This window comes from Xyrauchen texanus, chromosome 31 (assembly GCF_025860055.1).
Source record: "Xyrauchen texanus isolate HMW12.3.18 chromosome 31, RBS_HiC_50CHRs, whole genome shotgun sequence".
In the NCBI taxonomy this organism is placed as follows: Eukaryota; Metazoa; Chordata; class Actinopteri; order Cypriniformes; family Catostomidae; genus Xyrauchen; species Xyrauchen texanus.
Window position 1 is genome coordinate 3,013,524 of NC_068306.1, and position 24,751 is coordinate 3,038,274.

Below are 24,751 nucleotides of genomic sequence, written 5' to 3' on the forward strand. Positions count from 1 at the left end.
AGAGAAAAAAACTGCCACAATATTAAGAGGGTAGAACTGTCTAGAACATGACAATGAGGTATATTTTACATGAACAAAATGTCCTGAGGTATTGCACTTGTTCAAAAGCCTCTCAGATTGCCATACATTCAAAAACCAATAAAGTGCAAGTAAATAAAAAGTGCAATCTTTTGTATTTCCAAGTCAAATCAAATCCAATCTCAATGTCAACAAAAGATACTTAAACGTCAAGGGGGGGGGGGGGGGTTGACTAGCTTTCATAAGGTCTCTCGCTCTCTCCCGTGCACGCGCTATGTATGTTGTGTGCGCGCTATCTATGTTATGCGTGCAGTATGTTCTGTCTCGCATGTGTGCTATAGATTCCGGGAGATTTGAACTAAATTGCGGGCATCAGGGAGAAGCTATCAATATGCGGGAGACTCCCGGAACTTCCGGGAGACTTGGGATGTCTGGCTTCATATCAAAAATATTTCCAGATAGCACTCCTGCTGTGTTCTTTATCAAACAAAACTGGTCGCGGGCGCCGCATGCACTTCGCCATCTTTACATTCACTTCACTTTTGCTATTTAACCAGAGCGAATGAGAGGAGTGCGAGTGTGTGTGGTGTTTGTCAACGCGCCTTTGGAGAGAAGTGAAAGTGACAGCTCGGCAAGTATCGATACTTAGGGAAATTAGTATTGGTACCGTTCAGATATTTCAGTATCGATTTTATCGAAATATCGATATTTTTGACAACACTAATATGGAATATAAATGTAAGAAAAGGATCTGTATGTAATGGTGAAGGTTACCTTACAGGTGTAATTTATTATATGGATTTGGGCAGCTGTATATGTGATGTTTTTCTCTTTTCTGTATTTATAGGTGTTTACTAGATGTTCCCCATTTTAATGATTGTCATTGGTTGTGATGTCATGGTCATCCAATGTGTTGATTGGTCATGACATATTTTAAATTGGGTGCTGTTGCACTCTGTTTGTAATTGCCTGATGAAGGTCGAGTGACCGAAAATAAATAAATTTTAACTTTTTTGCAAGCCAGGATAGTGTTATAGTTTTGGCAAGTCATTTAGAACATCGACTTTGTGCCAGACACAAATCATTTTTCCAACTATTGTTTACAGACTGGTTGTTTTACTTTTAATTGACTATATCACAACTCCAGTGGGTCAGAAGTTTATGAACACTAAGTTAACAGTGCCTTTATGTAGTTTTCAAAATTCCAGAAAATGATATCAAGCCTTTAAGCAATTAGCTTCTGATAGGCTAATTTCAGTCAGTCGGAGGAGACCTCAGAAAAAACATTGTGGATCTTCTCAAGTCTGGTTTATCCATAGGAGGAATTTCCAAATGCCTGAAGGTACCACGTTCATCTGTACAAACAATAGTACACAAGTATAAACAACATGGGACCATGTAGCCATCATACCACTCAGGAAGGAGATGCATTCTGTCTCCTAGAAATGAACATAGTTTGGTGTGAAAAGTGGAAATCAATCCCAGAACAACAGCAAAGGACCTTGTGAAGATGCTGGAGGAAACAGGTAGACAAGTATCTATATCCACAGTAAAATAAGTCCTATATCAAAATTACCTGGAAGGCTGCTCAGCAAAGAAGAAGCCACTGCTCCAAAACTTCCTTAAAAAAGCCAGACTACCAGACTACAGTTTGCAAGTGCACATGGGGACAAAGATCTTACTTTTTGGAGAAATGTCCACATTAGGTTATTTGCTCTGAAATGTTTACAGAGGTTTTGTGAGAAAAACAGACTTGTCAGATTCAGATGGGATTAAAATAAAGTCTGTGAAACATAGATTTCCCAAACCTCCTCAGGGAAAACTAGTACCCTCCGAATAGGGCTTTAAATGATGCTGCTCTTTTGGGAGAAATCTTTGAGTTTATCTGAATTTCAAACTATTTACTTGATTTCGTTGGACATGAGGATGATTTTTGCTCACTGTGACTACTTGAGCAGTTATTTTTTACATGTTTCTGTATAGTACTTGCCGCACTGAAACTTTCCCCACATGAAGAGCAGTGGTATGGTTTCACTCCAGTATGAATCCTCTCATGAGCTTTTAGGTGTACTGACTGAGTGAAACACTTTCCACAGTGTGAGCACTTGTATGGTTTCACTCCAGTATGGATTCTCTCATGTGTTTTCAGGCTTTGTGACTGAGTGAAAGTCTTTCCACAGTGTGAGCACTTGTATGGTTTTTCTCCAGTATGGATTTTCTTGTGTCTTTTCAGGTGTTGTGACTGAGTGAAACTCATTTCACAGTGTGAACACTTATACGGTTTTTCTCCAGTATGGATTCTCTTGTGTCTTTTCAGGTTTACTGGAAGAGTGAAACACTTTCCACAGTGTGAGCACTTGTATGGTTTCTCTCCAGTATGGATTCTCTCATGTGCTTTCAGGTCTTGTGATTGAGTGAAAGTCTTTCCACAGTGTGAGCACTTGTATGGTTTGTCTCCAGTATGAATTCTCTGGTGCTGTTTCAAATTGCCGGCTGAAGTAAAGGTCTTCCCACATTCAAAGCACATGTGAGCCCCCACACCGGTATGTATTTTCTGGTGCTCTTTAAAATAGGACACACGTGCAAAACTCTTTCCACAAATAGAACACTTGTAAGGCTTCTCATTTGAGTGAGTTTTCAGGTGTTGTCTAAGGTACGCTGCCACAACAAATGTTTTACCACACTGATCACATTCATAAGGTCTTTCTCCAGAGTGACAGCAGAGATGATTTTTTAATTGGGCAGCAGATGCAAAACCTTTCCCACCCTGATGGCACGTGTAAGGCCTCTGTCCAGGGTGAACCCTTGTGTGCATCTTAAAGTTTCCTTTAATCGTGAAACTTTTTCCACACTGATGGCACGTGTAAGGTCTCTCTCCAGTGTGAATTCTCATGTGTACATTAAGCTGGCTTTTATATAAGAAACTATTTCCACATTGAGAGCAGGTGAAAGTATTTTTAGCTGCTGCTCTTTGAGGCTTTTTTGGTGATATACTCTTCTTAGTCTTGGAGCCGTTTGCTGATGTTTCTCCAGTTGTGAAATCATGATGTTTCTGCTCCTGAAGTTTCTCCTTCACGTCATTCAGCTCTTGATGTTCCTCTTTCACTTCCATCAGCTCTACAATGAACACATGAAATTGTTAAAATAAATCACATTTATTATTTTTTTTATTGAGGGTGGGAATTGCCTCCTGATTTGATATAATAATATTGAAATGCCAAATCAATATGTATTACAATTTCTTAAATTATTGTGAATTGACATATTAGCTGTGCTAACTAGTAATCAATCCATCTATTGTATTAGCATATTAAGCAGAACGTTTCTATTTTTTAATTATTATTTTTTTAATCAGGGAGACAATTTAAAAATCATTTGTCTCAAGAATCACAATTTGTAAGAGCTGATTTTTATCTCAATTCCTAATATTAATTTGTGATTTTTGCTGTGCAAAATTATATAATTATACCATTAATTATGACCGATAGCTGCAATTCATGACGATAGTAATTTAGATTGAGTGTGAACTAATCAGAAAAAGAAATGTGGAAGAACATGAGGGTGAGTGCATGATAGGGCTGTCAAATACAAATTTGGAACTTATTCATCGAATTTAAGAAAAAATGCACATTTGAGTGCTAAAACTGTGTATTCAAATTCTGGATGTGTGCCAAGCACTGACAATGACTTCAGATCGATCACATTCTTGCGCTAAAAAAGGCTAGAAACAGTGCAAAAAATACACTTGTAGCAGGTGATTAAAGATGCTTATAAAATTTATTTTTAATTAGACATGGGATCTAAAAAACTGTGCACCTCAATGAAACGATGAATAAACAAAAACAAATTAAAACCAAAACATTTGTCTAGCATGCGTTTACATATAAAAAGAAATGAATGGTTGCAGAAGCGTTCAGTGTGAACAGCCCCTTACAGTTGGTGGAGGTACTTTGCTGTTGCGTCTTGAAAAACGTGTGTCGGGTAGTGTCAATCAAACTAATTTTAGCCAATGACTTTTGGCGCGGGGCCTTGGCTCTGTTTGTGAACAGCGGTCAATTTAGTCCTGGCTGGGGGTGAAGAGCATCGTGTATATAGGGAAGAATTGGGGGGCGCTGTTTGTCTCAATTAAATTTATTTCAAAGTTGCATGCTGCAGCTTTTAGTGCACAAAATTGTTTACAAGAGCACAACACTAGCCTCTTAATTCTGCTCTCAAAGTGCACCAGATGGAAGTATTTAACTTTAAAATGTACAAAAAGTTCTTCAGGGTTGCATGCCCCTAGACCACACTATAGGGTCGGAGGTCCATCCCCCCTTAGTCTATCAAAATCATGTGGGAATCACTGTATTATCCTTTCACCGGAGCTCACAGCCCTGTTGACGTGTGGACAGAAAGGTCAGAGTGCAACTTCAGGATTTTAATCACATTAAAATGCACATCCGTGTCCCACATGAGAAGCATATTTAGCACTTATAAAATTAGATGAATATCATAATATCACCTGACGGAAATGTGTACGTACGTGGCTTGCATTAGTATCAAAACAAGCGTACATCTTAAAAATAATTTACATTGAGGTTTACGCGTTGCATCAATGACATCACATAGTTGGTTATTTGATCGATGCATCAATCCAGACTGATGGATCACCATCATATCACTTATGAAGAGTTGTTTGGATTACTTTTATGCTGCCTTTGTGATTTTTGTTGCCTCAAAGTTCTGTACACCATTCACTTGTATTATATGGAGCTACAGAAATGAAATATTCTTCTAAAAATCTTTCTGTTCTGCACAAGACAGACAGTCATACACATCCGGGATAGTATGAGGGTGAGTAAATGAGAGAATTTTCATTTTGGGGTAAATTGCTCCTTTAAAAGACAACTGAGCACTTCTCAAACAACAAAAAAACAAAAAGGGACTTTTTAGTGCAATGTTTGAGTGACAAAAATCATCTGGTAACAGATTCTGACATGACTGTCGATTGTCATGAAAATGTAAAACAACATTAAAAAGGAAGAAACATACCTGAAGGAATAAATTCATCATCATCATCATCATCATCATCTTCATCACTCAGTTTTTCCTCTGTTGCGTCTTCTTTTATCTCCTCCTGCTGCTTCACTTCAATCTTCACTGAACACATCTTCACTGGTGTCTGCAGAACCTGCTGTTCATCATCATCTTCATCACTGTGTTCCTCTTCTTTTATCTCCTCCATCTTCACTTCAATCTTCACTGGTGTCTGCAGCATCTGCTGTTCTCCAGCGTTACAGACAGAAGTCAGAGACTCTGTGGAGGTTTGATCACCCTGATTACTGTCACACACACTCTCCTGAGCATCAGTAGAACAGAGTAAAGTGAGCTGTGAGTCCTGTGTGTCTCTGGATCTCTGTTCAGAGAGTTTGTCCAGCAGCTGCTGTGGTTGTGGACTGATCTCTGCCGCTCCACACTGAATCCTGACATTCTGTGGAGGTCCCATCAGTCACACACACTGAAGATTGACAGGAAACCTTTTCCAGCTCCTGACAAACACAACACAATCACATCTGTACTGTTCATCATCACAGAGTCACAGTCATATCACATCATTTGAAACTTACTTACAATCTCAACTTTAACTCGCTCAAAACAGGTGCAGGATGAATACAGTTCTCTCTCCTTCAGTTTTGTCTTCAGTGACGTCACCTCTTTCTTCAGCTGAGAGATTTCTGTGATGAAATCATCAATATCCAGCATGGACAGATCAGTTCCTACTGATTTACAGCAGATCACATCCACCTGCTCTCTCATGATGAACACCTGAACACAAAAACATCCTCATTATAATGGACTGACATTCATCAAACTCTAAAACATTATTATAATTACTCACATAAAATCTATTTCTGAGATAAAACAAAATAAACGTGTGCTTGTGTAAGATTTAATTTCCCAGACAGCAGGAATAATCTGTTATAACAGGATATAAACTGTATATTGTCATCTACAGTGAACTCGTTTATAAACAGTCGCTGTATTTAAAGAGCTCATATATCAGAAATTAAACATGATATTCTCAGATTTCTGAATATTTTAAAGCGTCCTTCAGAAAACAAAGCTTCATGTGGAGATAATAATCTTCTTTTACTGTCATTAAAACGCCCAAAAGAGAAAAACAGCATATCAACATAGTTCTTGATGTGCACGCCACATAAATACATAAAATGATGTAAAAACACATTAAACAACACGTACCTGCGCGCTCAAACTGTCTGCAGCTCTTGTTTCATCTCGTGTTTTATGCTGGTCGGAAAAACAACTCGCGGTGCGTTTCTGCCATCTACTGGACTGGAGTGAATCACACGAGCTGATTTAGCCCGAAAAACTCCAACATCGTTTTCACTATTTTTGCCTCGTCAAAACCATTTAAAAATATATCTGTAATGCAATTTTGACTAGTAATAATTCACACTGGAGATCATTAAGAAGGTGGATTAATTATAATTATAGGAGTAAATGTGACTGATGTTCACACATTAAAATGCCATGAGGATGTTTTAATGTGTAAACTCAATTATTTTGAAGGCTATTATTGTTGTCTTTTGGAATAACTTTATAAAAATCATCCTCAGCAGTCACAAAAAGATAGATATGCCTAAACTTCATTATCATTTGTGAACTCTTATGAAACATAAATGAAGATTAACTGCTGAAGTCACACCAATACCACACTGGCCATGTTTACATTCAACCAAATAAACCATTTACAATCGAAACCATCACTTCTAAAGCATTTCTTCTTTGTCACAGTGACAGTCGAGCGTAGACAGATTCAGAAAGTAAATGTCAGAATATGTTTTACAAGACATGATGCAAAGGGAGCCGAAACGTCCTCCTCAAAACTTGATTTTGGGTTTCATTAAACACTGTACCTCAGCACCAGTGTTGGGTGTAATGCATTACTGAGTAATTAAATACTGTCGTTAAATTACTTTTTCATTGTAAAAAGTAAAGGGATTACTCTTATTTACTTCTGATGTAACTGTGTTAAATACTGTATAGATTATAAATCAATAAAACAATAGTGAATTTAAAATCGCAATTTAATGTCTAATGTTAAAATGTGTGTTTTCTAATTTAATGCAGCCCATTTAAATTCTTTGGCCAGTTCATGAATAATTTATTTGATTTTATATTATTTATTTGAAAGAATTAAAAGAACAGTTTCATGTATATCCTTGTATTTTTCATCTGGTCGAGTTTGATGAGGGTTTTAGAATAAATAATGCAATTAGTTTTCAGACAGAATAATTACAGTAATCTAATTACACTGTAGAAGATGTAATTAGTAGTTAGCAATTCATTCCTTTTTAAGAGTAACTTACCATCACTGCTCAGCAACGGACATCAATGCAGATATTGAAGCAAATTCTTCCTAATCACCAATAAATTCAATGCAATTGAGTGTTTTTCAACTAGAAAATTATTGATAGACATAAAAAAACGAATAAACATTCAACGTGAAATACATTTCTGACCACTGACGGGAACCGTTTAGCGGAGACATCTCCTCTTCATTTGAATAAAAAACTCCTCGCACTTTTACATCATGTTCTTTTCATTCACATGAGTCAAATCTTTGTCAAATTAATATTTAATACCACATCTTGATGTACTTTTGAGGAAATCGATGAATGTCTGTCAGCGAGTCGATTCACCGGAATGACCGTTAATTTTTCAATTGTGCAAGCGCGCGAATTCCTGTGGAGGAATGAAAGCGCGTGCAGATCAAATGCGCGTGTTTAAATACATCAGACGCAGCGAGTGAGATTGGAAGATATTATTTAATTATCGTATGCTTTTCAAGTGTATTTTTTTAATCCTTTCAAATCCCATACACTCTAATCTTTACTTCAACATTTAATAAAAGGTTTTGGTATACTGGGGATACAAATAGGCCTATTTAAGTGGCTGTGAGAGGAGCAATGAGTGAGTCGGTTAATTTTTTTTTTGAAAAAGGGGTACCTGCAAATACTGAGGACATGCGACTTTGTATATAAAGTCTGTCGTCAACTCACAACCTTTATCTAAATGTAAAAAGGCAGCATTGTTTTTATTTAAATTTATTTTATTTTTAAAGGCAGCTTAACTCAATATGGCAATGTCCTATCTTTTCAATGTTATGTTCGGGATTTCTACTATAACATTGAAAATAAACGCAATTAATAGTAGTAGTAAAAAAGCTATTGTAATTTTATTATGTGGGCCCTTCGGTGTTAAATAGCAATTAAGAGATAACGTTATATGCTTGCCCTTTTTAGGGATTTAAATTCTGTGTTGCAATAATGTAATTCATTGCTGTCTATCAACCTCTCCACAATGTTTATGAAAGATTATCAAATATTAGGAAAAAAACTATGCAAAATGGAAAACAAATACGATTCCTAAAAATAACCATTAGAGAATGTTTTAAGTTCTTACTAGTTTGCCCCATAAAAGCCTCCCTGCAATGTTTTGGGACGGTATGGCACAATAAACCTAAATATAACCATTGCAGAACATTCTGCATAAGATCTTTTTTAGCTTGTAACACAAAAATAGACCTGCAACATTCTGGAAACGTTAGTTAATGGTTAGAAATTCCATTCGTTTTAGCAAACAAATCATTTTTACATGAAATAATCATTCTATTTAATTATGAAAGTAACAAATACGTTTGGAAGTTCAGATATGCCATTCAAATTTAACAAAAAAAAAAATTGACAAGGACAAAGGAATGGACATGACGCATCTGGCTGCAACTTTTATTGTGTTTTTAATAAAAAAATGTGGCCTTTGTCTGCCGAATTGCCTTCACGGTCGATCGCTCACCCTGTCAATGTAAACTCCATTGCCCAGGAGCCAATACAAACACATTCGGTGCATGAGCAATACGACTACTTCGTGATACTATAAAATTAAGGGAAAGTGCACGCACTGACAAAGCGCACAGACGAGGTCTCTCCGCGTGTCAAGAATTTTTTTCTGACGAGTAATCTGAAAAATTATTTAACACAGATTGCATAAAGTTGTCAATTCACATTTGGCTAAAATGCATTCATTAGCATAAGTTTTGATGTATTTTACTACTGAATAAAAACAACAAACAACAGACATCCAAAGTAGATCTATAATATATAAACAGATGTATATTCATGCTGACAGAGATTGGCTTCTCTGGGTGTGTCCAGCTTTTTAACTGCAAGATCTACTTTTATCTTGAACTAGTTCAACATGATCTCCCATTTTAGTTTAACTCAAATATGGGAAAACAATATTTAATCTTTTCAGAAACAATGTCTGTGTCACGGCTCAAGTGAGTTTGTTGGTTTGTTTTATATGTTTTGTCATTTTCTCTCCCTCATGTCTCGCAGGCATGGGACGTCAGCAGGATGAAATTGCTGCCTCGAACCAGGATTTGGAGGTGATGGCTTTGCAGCTCGCCGAGCTCACCTCCTTTGTTCAGCAAATCCATCACCTGATGCTGGCCCATGAAGTTTCCTAACCGGCTCTGGAAGTTCCTCTGGCTCCTGGATTCTTTGAAGCCCATGTTTCCCCTTCAGCCCCGTATTCAGGTGAGGCTGAATCCTGCAGTGCATTCCTTTTACAATGTTGCCTGTTCTTCATGTTACAGCCCTCCTTTTTCACTTCGGCTATAATGAAGTTGGCCTGTGTTATTACGCTCCACACTGGAAGGGCTTGCAAAAGGGGCACTGCCATGTGGGATAACAGACCTCCCTGCTGCACTTCCTATCATGCCTTTACCATGGAGCTCTGGCGAGTGTTTGATTGCTCGGCTCAAGGTCGGGAGGTGGCGAGGGTTTTATCTGGACTGTCTAAAGGAGAAAGACGAGTATCAGATTATGTGATTGAATTTCGCACCCTTGCTGCTTCTTGTGAGTAGAATGACCATACTATGTGGGATCGATTTCAGCATGGTCTTTCCAGCGGCATTCTGGACAAGATTTATTCTTTGGATTTGCCTACGCGCATCCATGACATGGTGGATTTGGCTATCCGTGTCAATCTAATTCCACCTACCCTGGCGGCTGATCCTCCAACCCATTCTGCCTCTCCAGCAAACTTGCCAGTATCACGGCCTGACATGGAGCCTGTGTCTGTCACGGCTCTGGAGAGTTTGTTGGTTTGTTTTGTGTGTTCTGTCATTTTCTCTCCCTCTTGCTGGCGCGATTGACATGCTTGAACACTGATTGTTCCCCGGGGGAATGCTGATCATGACACTGATTAGCATGCCAAGTGTTCTCCATGTCTTTGCTAGATTGTTATTTGATGTTGAGTACTAACCTCACTCTCTCTGCCTGGTTGGTCCGGTCTTGTATATCTGTTGGTTGCCCACATGTCGGGTGTGTGTTTGCCAACCAGTGTTGCTGCATATCAGCTGGCCTTCCACGGAGGATACCTCGTCTCTGTCCACATGTCGGGAGTTATGTTTGCTCATCTCTGTTGGGCGCTGTGCTGCATCTCACTAAGCTTCAGAGGATTCTATGAATCTGTTCCTGACTTCCACAACGCACATACTCATCCTATGAACACTCATCATGGATTGCCCCTTGCGCATCTACCACGTGCATGCCATTGGAGATCACTTCTTGCTGCTGCAGCCGATGTCGGGATTTTCTACATTCCTCAACCCAGTGACTGCTCATTATTAATGTTAATAAATCCTTTGAACTGTTACTCTGCTCTTGGGTCTGTTTGTCTCCCTATTGTTCGTTACAGTCTGCCCAGCAAGCTTGTTTATTGAAGATAAATTATATATTTGGTTAAACTATTTTATAGAGATATAAAAGCCCTTTTATAGTATGTTGTTTTATTAACCGTTACTTGCATGCAAAACATAATACAATATTAACAGTATTCATGTCATTTTTCACTCTCGTGTTGAGCTGCAGCATTGTTGCGTGTGCTACATGAAGATCACAAAAGTTTGTCACTTTACACGTACCTTGTTAAATGCCCTTAAGCATCTGGACATTCAGTTCTTTATGGAGTAAAAACTTATAATTTCACATAGAGATATCAATTTCTCCCTCAGGTAACCCAAAGTTTTATATTGCTTCTGTGGGATGCGAGATGCAAAGCTGTGACTTATACAGCAGAATCACGCTGAGCCTTGACTGACATCATTCAGAGAGATCTGTGGTTTTATTCAGTAAATAAAGTTCTCAGGATTCCCACATTGAGTTTTACCCATAATGATGGCCATAAACTATAAAATATATATTGGAAGTGGGGCATTGCAATATATTTTTTAACCAATAAATCACATTTAATTCAAATGGTAATTAATTTACACAGAACTCAAAAATAACTGCTAAATATTTAGTAAATATTTGCTGAAAATAACCCTTTTAGATCATCTGGATTCAGTCAGATTTATTGAACAGAATGTGTTTGTGCATCTGTAATTGCATGTGTAAATTCAATCAAGTCCGAAGGACATCTTTGTTGTGACATTATTTTAAGTTGCTTCACAAAAACCTATATTGTGAATCGATTGTCTAGATAAATAGTTTTATAGTGCATTTTTTGCGGAGTTCAGCATGTCGATGAAGGGCTCAATTTCTCATGCAATGGCATGAAGATGAGTTTAACGGATTTGTAAAAACTGGATATCATCTTTTCAAGGTCTATTGCATTGCTGAAGTGATGTTTTTGAGATCCTGAATGTTTTTTTTTAATCTAAATTGTAGCGCTCACACATCTGAAACCTCATTGTTGTGTTCGCACCCTTGTCCATGCTCGCACTTCACTACCACTTATTTCCGATTTGTCAATTCAGCAATTTTGTAGAGTAATTTTTGTAATCGAGTAATCAAATTAAACAGAGTAATCGTGACAGCCCTTGTATACTGTGTGCGATCCGATCCAGAATGTGGAAAACCAAAAGTATCTTTTGACCTCAAGACATGAAGTCAAAAAGTCTATGCAATGCACAAAAATAATACCATAAATTAAAAACATAAAACAAGGATTCAATAATGATGGGGATGAAATATACTTTATTAAACATAGAATATATACATTGATTCATACATTGAAATAATATGTTTAAACATGCAATATAACAATTACAAGAAGTCCATTTCAGAAGTTATACATATAAGTAAACATGTCACAGCAACTTCCCCTGACAATGTAGATACATCACAATCGGTATGGCCGTAGCCCACTGTCCTACCTGGCCACTAGAGGACACCTTGTGGTTTTGTGCCTTGTGTGACTGCAACAAGGATTCAAAACTTGTTGGAACATGAGTCATGGGACAGAGCCAACATCAACAGAAACGGTGAACACAAACGGTGACCATGATCTCAACCCTGGCTCATTAATGCTGGGAAAGTGAGTGGCAGACATCGAAATTACCTTTGTCACACCACAAACTTGATCCTGGCCTGAGACAGTGGGGAAAGTTAGATGGATACTAGGCAACATGTAGGCACCTAAAATCAAAATGATTTCTGGCATGCATCAACAGCAAAAACAAGCATAGACCTGCCAATTTCCATGGCATCCATCTAAATTGTGGGAAATTACAGCATTCATATCTGCTCCTATCACTAAGTGTCTGACATGTTTGAGATATAGTGCATCCAGGAAATATTCGCAGCGTTTCACTTTTTCCACATTTTGTTGTGTTACAGCCTTATTCCAAAATTGATTAAATTAATTATTTTCCTCAAAATTCTACAAATACCCTATAATGACAACGTGAAAAGTTTGTTTGAAATCTTTGCAAATTTATTAAAAATAAAAAATATATTTTACAATTATGTAAATGTACATAAGTATTCACAGCCTTTGCCATGACACTCAAAATTGAGCTCAGGTGCATCCTGTTTCCACTGATCATCCTTGAGATGTTTCTACAACTTGATTGGAGTCCACCTGTGGTAAATTCAGTTGATGGGACATGATTTGGTAAGGCACACACCTGTCTATATAAGGTCCCACAGATAACAGTGCATGTCAGAGCACAAACCAAGCCATGAAGTCCAAGGAATTGTCTGTAGACCTCAAAGACTGGATTGTATAGAGCACAGTGGCCTCCATCATCAATAAATGGAAGTTTGGAAGCACCAGGACTCTTCCTAGAGCTGGCTGCCCGGCCAAACTGAGTGATCAGTGGAGAAGGGCCTTAGTCAGGAGGTGACCAAGAACCCAATGGTTGAGAGCTCCAGCATTTCTCTGTGGAGAGAGGAGAAACTTCCAGAACAACCATCTCTGCAGCACTCCACCAATCAGGCCTGTACGGTAGTGGCCAGACCGAAGCCACTCATCAGTAAAAGGCACATGACAGCCTTCCTGGAGTTTGCCAAAAGGCACATGAAGGAGTCTTAGACCATGAGAAACAAAATTCTCTGGTCTGTTGAAACAAAGATTGAACTCTTTGGCCTAAATGGAAAGCGTCATGTCTGGAGGAAACCAGGCACCGCTCATCACCTGGCCAATACCATCCCTAGAGTGAAGCATGGTGGTGGCAGCATCATGCTGTGGGGATATTTTTCAGTGGCAAGAACTGGGAGACTAGTCAGGATCGAGGGAAAGATGAATGCAACAATGTACAGAGACATCCTTGATGAAAACCTGCTCTAGAGCACTCTGGACCTCAGACTGGGGCGAAGGTTCATCTTCCAACAGGACAACGACCCTAAGCACACAGCCATGATAACAAAGGAGTGGCTACGGGACAGCTCTGGGAATGTCCTTGAGTGGCCCAGCCAGAGCCCAGACTTGAACATCTCTAGAGAGATATGACAATGGCTGTGCACCAATGCTCCCCATCCAACCTGATGGAGCTTGAGAGGTCCTCAAAGAAGAATGGGAGAAACTGCCCAAAAATAGGTGTGCCAAGCTTGTAGCATCATAGTCAAAAAGACTTGAGGCTGTAATTGATGCCAAAGGTGCTTCAACAAAATATTGAGCAAAGGCTGTGAAAACTTCTGTACATGTGATTATTTTTATTTTTTTTACTTTTAATAAATTTGCAAAGATTTCAAACAAACTTTTTCATGTTGTCATTATGGGGTATCGTTTGTTGAATTTTGAGGAAAATAATGAATTGAATCCATTTTGGAATAAGCCTGTAACATAAAAAAAATTGGAAAACGTGAAGCACTGTGAATACTTTCCGGATGCACTGTAAGATGTAATTGATGAAAAAAAGGTAAGATCAGGACAACTGGGTGCATAAATTGAGAGGAAAGCCATCTTCGTATTCTCTATCAAAGTCTTAATGCAAGTTATTCTGCCATCTGAATCTCATAAGTGATTGTCTCATAGCCAGATTCTTCCATAAAAGAATACAAAAGAAATTCTCATCATTCACTACTAGCACAATGACCATTAAATCTAGCCCCTAACTAAGCCAGTCTGCCTAGCAAAATATTTCATTCAAACATTTCATTGCTATAAACAGCAAGTCAGAGATTAACCGATAATTTACTTTTAAAAAAAGCGTATGACTACCAATACTATTTGGCACTCACCGATACCGGTCTTTATATAAAGCTGTAATTGTCAAGTACAGTGAAGTGGGGTTGGTGAGTTGAGGGTAGCATATTTCATATTTTAAAGATATTGGTGGGCCTGGGTAGCTCAATTAGTAAAGACGCTGCCTATCACCCCTGGAGTTCGTGAGTTCGAATCCCAGGGTATGCGGAGTAACTACAGCCAGGTCTCCCAAGCAACCAAATTGGCCCGGTTTCTAGGGCGGTTAGAGTCACATAATGAGTGCACCTGTAAAGGTGCAATATGTAACAATTTTCATGTAATATTTGTTTTTTTTTTTAATGCCAATGTGTGAACGGCTTGTAAGGCAACTTAAATTAGCCCTTCCCAGACTTCCTAGGTTGCCTATTAAAGCCTGTAGACTGACTTTCATGCAAAGGGAGCAGGTCGCTTTTGCTAGGAAAATCAAAAGGTGACGTTTATGCGCACTCCCGAGAGCTTTGCCACAGACAGCAGCTTCTCTTCCGCTATTCAACAGCAACAACAAACTGCAACACAAACTGCATTGAATCCAGCAAACTTCCCACTCCCAGCACAACACCGACTCCTACACAAACACAGAGTAATCCAAAAAACAACACAAAAAACATTTATCTACTGAATCCCATCTGGCTACGCAGAAATGTGATCGTGGGTGAGCGAAAACTAAAGTGAACATTTACAGGGCATTTGAGTCCTGGATGGACCTTGGGGATCAAAATAGACCCTGAATTGGCATTCTACTTATTGGACAGGTAAGCTTACATAACTGCAAAACATGTGAAATATAGTGCCATAAGGATTGATCTGTGGAAATATAGCTAAACTACAATAACACATTAAATGAATGCTAGACAGTGTTCAAGATAAATGTAAAGACCCATTCATTACTGTAACGTAACTTGGTTATACAGAAAATATATACATTCTATTATTATAAAACAACAGCGCATCGATATATCAAAATTACAGTTGTGATGGAATCGCATTAATACTGAATTTTGTCAACATATTTCTAAATGTACAGTCTATTTTATAAACTGTTACTGTCATCATCCACCAAATTTAGCTAACAGATATTGATAAAGCTGGTTAGCTAGCCAACACTGACATACGCTATCGTATAAATGCAGTCAATGTATCATGCAAAGAAAAGTGATTACTTCAAACTACAGTCTCGCAGAGTAAGACCGATATCCACACTTAGTTTTAGCCCTGTTGCAACACTGGAGTCAAATATAATATACAGTCTCAATGTTTGTTATAAAACAATCATAACTGTAATTTTAATTATGTTACCTCATCTGTCATCATGATGCCGGTGAATCACATTCAGTCTCTTTGTATGTTACATCACTGTTTTGGATGATGCTCACTTGCTCACATCCGTATGGAGTTCTCGACCCCGTTTCCACCTTTATTTGGTGTAGACCACCTGTGATCGGATCACCATCTTAATATCTGGAGGAATTGGGACATTATTGTTGAACAAGGCCAAACTTCACAACAGGTGATTTTAGCAAATGACTCTTCTTAGTTGTTGTTTTTATTGGACTAAATGCCATCTTTGGGATTATCTGAAATTTTTACTATTTAATTGACGCATTGTAACTGAAGAAGTCCTTCTCTCTGTGATTACTTTGGGAAACACATTTTCATTTGAGAAACTACATGACGTGCTGTGCTGAATCTCCTCCCACTTGAAGAGCACTTTTATGGTTTCTCTCCAGTATGAATTCTCTCGTGTTTTTTCAGATGTTCTAACTGAGTGAAACTCTTTCCACAGTGTGAGCACTTGTAAGGTTTCTCTCCAGTATGAATTCTCTCGTGTGTTTTCAGGTTTTGTGGCACAGTGAAACTCTTTTCACAGTGTGAACACTTGTATGGTTTCTCTCCAGTATGAATTCTCTCGTGTGTTTTCAGGTTTTGTGGCACAGTGAAACTCTTTTCACAGTGTGAACACTTGTAAGGTTTCTCTCCAGTATGGATTCGCTCATGTGTTTTCAGGTTTACTGACTGAGTGAAGCTCTTTTCACAGTGTGAACACTTGTGAACTTTCTCTCCAGTATGGATTCGCTCGTGTGTTTTCAGGCTTTGTGGCACAGTGAAGCTCTTTTCACAGTGTGAACACTTGTATGGTTTCTCTCCAGTATGAATTCTCTCGTGTGTTTTCAGGTTTTGTGGCACAGTGAAACTCTTTTCACAGTGTGAACACTTGTAAGGTTTCTCTCCAGTGTGGATTCGCTCATGTGTTTTCAGGTTTACTGACTGAGTGAAGCTCTTTTCACAGTGTGAACACTTGTGAACTTTCTCTCCAGTATGGATTCGCTCATGTGTTTTCAGGTTTACTGACTGAGTGAAGCTCTTTTCACAGTGTGAACACTTGTGAACTTTCTCTCCAGTATGAATTCTCTCGTGTTTTTTCAGGCTTTCTGACTGAGTGAAGCTCTTTTCACAGTGTGAACACTTGTAAGGTTTTTCTCCAGTATGGATTCTTTGGTGCTTGTTCAAGATGCTGGTTGTTGTAAAGGTCTTCCCACAATCAAAGCACATTGGAGCACCAATGCTGTAATGTATTTTCTGGTGCTGTTTAAAATATGACCGGTAAGCAAAACTCTTTCCACAAAAAGAACACTTGTAAGAATTCTTATTTGTGTGAGTTTTAATGTGTGTTTTTAGGTGCGCTGCCACAACAAATGTTTTACCGCACTGATCACATTCAAATGGTCTTTCTCCAGTGTGACGGAGGAGATGAATCTTGAGATCTTGTGCATATGTAAAACTTTTCCCACACTGATGGCACAAGTAAGGCTTCTCTCCAGTATGAATTCTCATGTGGACATTAAGATCTCTTTTACATGTAAAACTCTTTCCACACTGAGAGCAGGTGAAAGAATGTTTTGATGCTCTTCTTTGAGACTTTAGTGAGAACTTCTTCTTAGTCTTTGTGTCACTCAAAGATTTTGCTCCAGTCATTAAATCATGTTTCTGATACTGAAGTTTATTCAGCTCTCGATGTTCCTCTTGCTCTTCCATCAGCTCTATAATGAACACAGTAAATTGACAAAAATAAATTCAAGAGGGAGATATGTGAAGGACCCCCCCCCCCATTTAAATGGCAGAATGTAACAAACATCCATTATAGATATGTTCAGACACACACAGCTGAATGTGTCCCAAATCAGACTTTCTGCTCAAATCAGATTTATTTTTTTAATAGAAATTTTAGATTTTTTGTTTTGAGAATTTAGCCCATATCAGACACTAGTCTGAACAGCCAATGCTCGTTAACTTACCCGCACGTGTCTAACAAACACATCATTGTTCATTATTTTAATATGCATAACTTAAAAAATTTGTATTAGTCCCTCTGGGGTCGGCAAACGCGCCGGCGCGTTTTGCTGGATATTTTCGTCATTACAGCAGAAACAATTTAAAATTCTCCATCATTTTTGGGTATACAGATAAGTGTAAGACATCATTAGAGACTATAAAGGGTCTACTTTTATTTGTGTACACTCACAATAACAACAAAATCGTGTGCTTTTGTAAAATAAAGAAAATTAAAAGGTTGAGCTTTCAGCAGTCTCTGTCTCCACGAGCATATTTCAGAAACACGTCACAAAAATGAACTGAAACTCTGCTAATTATTTTCACTCAAATATGAAACATGTGTCTAAAGAAAGCTTAAAATGTCTACTTTTAAATAAAACTATTCCAGTTTAAAACAAATATTCTCCTGCAATGCAATCTGTCTGAAACAAAGCGATGTACAGTTTTTACCGGTCCATCTCATTATCTGTAATGTGATCCCACCCACGAGCAGAGCGCGCCATTCATACGCTAATGTGCTGAGATGATCAATGCAAATGTACACGCCCTGGTGCAACCAGCAATACCATTTCCTCGTCCTCCCAAATTTTACACAATACCTAAAGTGGATGGGAAGGAATGCATTGCAGGGCCATCCTTAGGGCGGTGCAGCAGCCTGTGGCGATATCTAAACAGATGCCAGTGATACCCAATAACCCCCACCCTATGATTGCTACCAGAGGTGACTTCCAAAGAAGGCAATCACTACCGCGGGGATCAAAGAACGCAATTACTTACAACGGGATGAGAAACACTCACCAACAGCAACCTGCATCTCACCACTGCACTACACTTTCTTGAAGTGGCTCATTGGTCGCTTCCACCTGAAAGAGACACTCTCTGGTCCTGCATTGAACAAGAAGTTCTTGCCCCATTTTGCCATTGCAAAGCCTTTCCATTAATCTAACCAAAGAAGTTAAATCACACCCAATTATTTCACATTTGCACTCAGTATGGACAAAAGAGTCCAGAGTTTTTAATTCATATAGTTATCTAAATGTTGTCTCGAGCCTATGGCTAAAACCCCAAACTAGGCATTAATAAGTCCCCTTTTTGTTGCTCAAGTGTGGATTGCGAGGGGGATTAATACACTCAGTGATCTTTGAGAGTTGTGTGATGAAATCCTTTGAAAATTTGGCTCAATATTTTGGGATCTCAAGATCTCAGATTTTTAGGTATCTTCAGCTATGCCACTTGCTCTCTATCTTGAGTAGCACACCCACCTAAAGCAGCAGATACTCAAGGAGAGGATTCTGCTTTTGGAAAAGGCCATGAGGCATCAGTGTATTTACTCCTTATTGATTCAGAGTCTGGGGGATGGAGTCTCGACCACTCTCAGGAGATTATGGGAGAAAAATGTAAACTTGGAATTGGAGGGGGGAGAATGGGCTAGCATTTAAAAAAAATATATAAAAACGGCATCAAGAGACGGAAGGGGGCACCTTATAAAAATGTAAGATTTTACGTTGGTTCAGTTAGACCCCCTCTAATTTGTATAGGCTTGGTCTTAAAGACACGCCCACCTGCTGGCAATGCCAATTAGAGGATGAGATATAGCCCTTGTCTTTTGGGGGTGTGTTGAAATACAACAGTTTTGGTTAAAGGTGCGGAGTCTAGTGTGTGATGTGCTGCATTCAGGTACCATTTTGCTCCAGACTCTGTATCTTGGGTAATGGGAAGGTCATTGACATTGAAAGTGGACTCAAAAAGGCTTGGGTCTTAACCAGTGTCATGATCGCCAGGCCGATAATTTTGAGGGGCTGGAGGTTGGCTGGAGCACCTTCTTTTCAGGAGTGGTGCTCTGAGATGGGAACTGTGGCAGCCTTTGAGGAAGGAGCATTTTGAAGAATTGGGAGGTATAAAGTGTTCATGGAGAATTGGGGCAGGTATTTCACATTTGTAGATGTGTGATTATTGTTGTTGTGTTTTTTTATTATTAGTTTATTTTATAGCAAAATTAACAGCACATGCTCTCTCTCCCTCTAACAAACATGCAGCAGGTGCTGAGATTGAGGGAGACACGCAAAGCAAAGCTGGTTAAAATTAAACTGACACGGGTCGACTGGAGGACAATGAATTAAACTGACTACAGAGAGCACATCAATATGAAACCAAGCAAATACAGGGCATTTAAGGCGATTTAGATATCCCAGCCTGTAAAGTCCCTTTGGGAGGCAAGGATGTGTTGTCACCCTAAACAAGCAGATATTACAGCTTTTCCTACTTGCATTACAACTTGTGGACAGTTTAACCGCTTCCTTTGGTGATGGTTGTGCTGCACTGAACACTGGGGCAGGTGAATGCTCTGACATTGTGATCACGTATATCTCCTCCCTCATAATGAAATTATCCATAACAAGCTCATTAAACATGATTGTAAACAGAGGCGGAAATGCAACTGTCGCATCCGCAGGTCGGAGATGGTGAAATGGGTGTGTTTTCGCCTGTCAGTCATTGACGCTCTATGAGAGGTTGGGCATACTGAGATGGCTGCTCGAACACTTCCGGTGGCTTCACTTCCTGCTGGCAGTTTAACGTTGCATCACCGATCCAGTTCGATTTATATATCAGTGGTCACACCTAGCAATGACGTGGACCAATGGCAGTAAGAAATTGTTTAGTAGACGGTAAGAAGTTTGCCCAGGCGAGATGTTACAAACCATCAAGTGAACTAAAAACACCTTCATATTGGCCAGATTTTGATCTAAATAATGTCACACATGTTTGTTCTTCAATTTCATAGGAAGTGTGCAGGGGACTTAATGCACAAAAGACAAGTGAACACTTCTAAAACAACAATAAAACAATGAGGAACTTTTTCATGCTGACATGACAGTTGATTATCTTCAAAATGTAAAAACACAAAATGAAGAAACATACCTGAATGAATAAAATTATCTTCATCTCGCTGTTGTTCCTCTGTGGTGGTTTCTCCTCTAATCTTCATCAGGTTTCTGCAGTCCAGCAGCTTCACTGAACACATCTTCACTGGTGTCTGCAGCATCTGCTGTTCATTATCATCTTCATCAGTATTTTGTTCCTCTGCTGTGTTTTCTTCTTTTATCTCCTCTTGCTTCACTTCAATCTTCACTGGTGTCTGCAGCATCTGCTGTTCTCCAGCGTTACAGACAGAAGTCAGAGACTCTGTGGAGGTTTGATCACCCTGATTACTGTCACACACACTCTCCTGAGCATCAGTAGAACAGAGTAAAGTGAGCTGTGAGTCCTGTGTGTCTCTGGATCTCTGTTCAGAGAGTTTGTCCAGCAGCTGCTGTGGTGTGGACTGATCTCTGCCGCTCCACACTGAATCCTGACATTCTGTGGAGGTCCCATCAGTCACACACACTGAAGATTGACAGGAAACCTTTTCCAGCTCCTGACAAACACAACACAATCACATCTGTACCGTTCATCATCACAGAGTCACAGTCATATCACATCATTTGAAACTTACTTACAATCTCAACTTTAACTCGCTCAAAACAGGTGCAGGATGAATACAGTTCTCTCTCCTTCAGTTTTGTCTTCAGTGACGTCACCTCTTTCTTCAGCTGAGAGATTTCTGTGATGAAATCATCAATATCCAGCATGGACAGATCAGTTCCTACTGATTTACAGCAGATCACATCCACCTGCTCTCTCATGATGAACATCTGAACACAAAAACATCCTCATTATAATGGACTGACATTCATCACACTCTAAAACATTATTATAATTACACACACAAGAACAGATCTGTTAAACAAAATCTATTTCTGAGATAAAACAAAATAAACGTGTGCTTGTGTAAGATTTAATTTCCCAGACAGCAGGAATAATCTGTTATAACAGGATATAAACTGTATATTATCATCTACAGTGAACTCGTTTATAAACAGTCCCTGTATTTAAAGAGCTCATATATCAGAAATTAAACATGATATTCTCAGATTTCTGAATATTTTAAAGCGTGCTTGAGAAAACAAAGCTTCATGTGGAGATAATAATCTTCTTTTACTGTCATTAAAACGCCAAAAAGAGAAAAACAGCATATCAACATAGTTCTTGATGTGCACGCCAAATAAATACATAAAATGATGTAAAAACACATTAAACAACACGTACCTGCGCGCTCAAACTGTCTGCAGCTCTTCTTTCATCTCGTGTTTTATGCTGGTCAAAAACAACTCGCGGTGCGTTTCTGCCATCTACTGGACTGGAGTGAATCACACGAGATGATTTAGCCCGAAAAACTCCAACATCGTTTTCACTATTTTTGCCTCGTCAAAACCATTGAAAAAAATATATCTGTAATGCAGTTTTGACTAGTAATAATTCACACTGGAGATCAGGGACGTGCACACACATTTTGAGGGCCAGGGGCTCAAGTGAAAAAAATGGCACTTCTCATACGTATTTTTGTACTTCTTTTTTTTAAACAAAAAAGTATATATATTAACACAACTCTGACTTCCTTTTTAAAAAATGTATTTAAAAAGTTAATTAATTTTATCTTCCTCAAACTCACGCAATTGTTTCATTTTCAAAAGATGTCTACAAAATAATCAGTTCACACAGAAACCATGGTCTCCTTAGTATTCAATTTTTAAAAAACATTTATTAGGCTTCAAAAAATAAAACAGCGTTTAATTTAAGTGAACTTCAAACAATCCTCACATAAACCCATAATAAATGTCATATTTACCTGTGCCCCTCCTGTCTAACAGGTCGAACATATACAGAATTGAATACGACAGTCTGCGCTGCATAAATTATCAACTATATATAGACTAATCCTTATTAAAGCTACGCAAGGTCTTTAGGTCAAGAGCAGTGAGTAATCTTCTCTGTTCCCTTTGTTCTTTGATTAACTTTACTGACAGAAAGCTTTATTGGATGCTGGCCCTTTAAGAGCAGCCGTTGCTGAGACGCGGATCTCACACGCGCCTCATTCTCTCACAACTCTTTATGTCCATCATAAGACTGCTCTTATGTTACGAAGATACTTGACAAACGACATTTTGGCATAATTGTGTGTGTTATTGTTCGTTCAAGCGCGAAAGAGAACTATATTCTGGCGCGCGGTCTGTGCATGCGCATGATACTGGCGCGCGTCTTTCTGTGAGTCACAGTGGCAGTCAGGACATTCACATGCAGCGCGCTCTCTTTTGACTTGTCGCGCATTGGTTCAGAACTCCTGAACTGATATTTAGATACACTATTCAATAAATATATTTGTTTGACAGGGAAGCTGTGCGCAAACAGGAATATATATTATTTTTCATAAATTAAAAAAAAGCACCCCAGAAAAAAAGGGCACTTTCTCTCCAGGAATAAAAAGGGTAGGTGCTCAAGCCCCTGTTGATGTCTATGTGTGCACGTGCCTGCTGGAGATCATCAAGAAGGCGGATTAATAATACTCACTTACAAAAGTTGGGTTAAAAACGACCCAACAGCTAACCCAATGGTGGGTTGATATAGCACCGACCTATTGTTGGGTTATTTTAACCCAATAAATTAGGTAACTAGTTTTACCCAATAAATTGGGTTACAAATAACAAATATATTGGGTTATTTGGCCAAAATGCTTTAATCAACCTAGTATTAATATTAATTATAATTACTATTATTGCCATGTAAATAAATAACTCACAACTTAAGTATATTAACAATGTTTTATTTACATTCAATTAGACATTGCATTCAAAAGTTATTGTTACAATTGTTTTAATGTACTTACCTAAAGGTAAGAAGTTGTTTCAATAAATATAAAGTAATGCAATTTGAAATAGAGGGGTTTTAGTTGTAGACACTAATTCGGATTGATTCGAAACGCTGCAGACAGTCGGTCAGAACTGTGTGTGATGACACTTATTTGCAGAGAATCACCAGGCAGTTTCCAAGTTCTTTCAATGACTTTACTGAAATTCACTTCGTTGGGCATACATATGTGTGGTTCTGTAACAAATTAACACAGTAAATAAACTTAGTACACATTCTTATTCACAACATAAATACCCAATTGAATATATAGCAATACCTTGAACAATACCAGAACAAAAGGTAATAATAAAGTAGGTAAATTACACTGTTGGGTGGTTATTCTTAATTTGCCCACAGGGTGGCGCCACCAAACCGTAAATAGCGTCTATCTAAACATCAGTAGACGTGAACGTTGCGCAACTAACTGACCATTACGAAAATCTTCAACACAATTCCTTGAATTGCATGTAATCACCATTAAACAATAATAATAATAATAATAATAATAATAATAATAATATGCAATAGAGATTCAAACATACAGTGAAACAGTCCTCAGACACTCATAACATTCTAGATTGAATACTAATGAAGGTGCAATGTCGCTAGTTTTATGCTATGATGCATCAAAGCAAACAACTAATTAAGAACAGAAAGTCCACTTGCACTTACTTTATATGCACGCACACCATATCCCATATCCCATAAAACTCAAAAGTACTACCAAAGAACAGTAATTAAACTAACTAGAGTGAAGTTAGCGAACTGTTCACTCTAACTTGCAATATTGCATCTGCTCAATGCTCTCCTTGGGTTTTCACTTCAGACACGTGAGGCTGCAGTAACAAGCAATCTGATTGGTCAAAATTCTTTATCACGTCTGAGAATACCTGGGCCTTTTGAACAGCTGCCCCCGAATTCAGTGATTGAATTCGCCCATTTCACAAAAGGTTGACTTATAACATCAGTCCTCATCAGGTAAAGCTGGAAGGTGGATAAGTCGAGCTACAGGTCGTGTATACATCCTTCCTTTAACCTCCACATTGGCTGACCTTACTCTGCCATCCGTGCCCGGGAATGC

At 38.5% G+C, this 24,751-nt stretch overlaps 2 protein-coding genes across 5 annotated transcripts in view; both read right to left on the minus strand.

The window, feature by feature from the left end:
- Positions 1-962: 962 nt before the first annotated feature.
- LOC127624985 (zinc finger protein 436-like) lies at positions 963-21,520 on the minus strand. 2 transcript variants are annotated; one of them, XM_052099989.1, is made up of 4 exons: positions 6,259-6,292; positions 5,629-5,823; positions 5,050-5,546; positions 963-3,135 (listed from the first exon to the last, which is right to left on the minus strand). In XM_052099989.1, exons 3-4 carry the CDS (start codon positions 5,501-5,503, stop codon positions 1,916-1,918), a joined length of 1,674 nt encoding a protein of 557 aa, XP_051955949.1. In that variant the 5' UTR covers positions 5,504-5,546; positions 5,629-5,823; positions 6,259-6,292; the 3' UTR covers positions 963-1,915. The 2 variants fall into 2 exon arrangements, with proteins under 2 accessions (XP_051955949.1, XP_051955950.1); XM_052099990.1 differs by lacking the exons at positions 5,629-5,823; positions 6,259-6,292 and adding an exon at positions 21,384-21,520.
- Positions 15,436-24,751, minus strand: part of LOC127624962 (zinc finger protein 883-like) — a 159,709-nt gene continuing 150,393 nt past the window's right edge. For 2 of the 3 annotated variants that reach the window (XM_052099944.1, XM_052099943.1), the window contains exons 2-4: positions 21,384-21,578; positions 20,806-21,301; positions 15,436-17,594 (exon numbers count right to left, since the gene is read on the minus strand). In XM_052099944.1, the coding sequence (XP_051955904.1) occupies positions 16,267-17,594; positions 20,806-21,301; positions 21,384-21,578 (2,019 nt within the window). In that variant the 3' untranslated portion in view covers positions 15,436-16,266. Of the gene's footprint in view, positions 17,595-20,805; positions 21,302-21,383; positions 21,579-22,032; positions 22,059-24,751 lie in introns of those variants that run through there. The other variant, XM_052099945.1, reaches the window with a different exon arrangement.

Coding starts and splice junctions, on each gene's coding strand:
- LOC127624985 (XM_052099990.1), bottom strand. CDS start 5,503: ATGGGACCTCCACAGAATGTCAGGATTCAGTGTGGAGCGGCAGAGATC. Junction 3,136..5,049: donor TGATGAATTTATTCCTTCAG/GTATGTTTCTTC, acceptor TGTTCATTGTAG/AGCTGATGGAAGTGAAAGAG.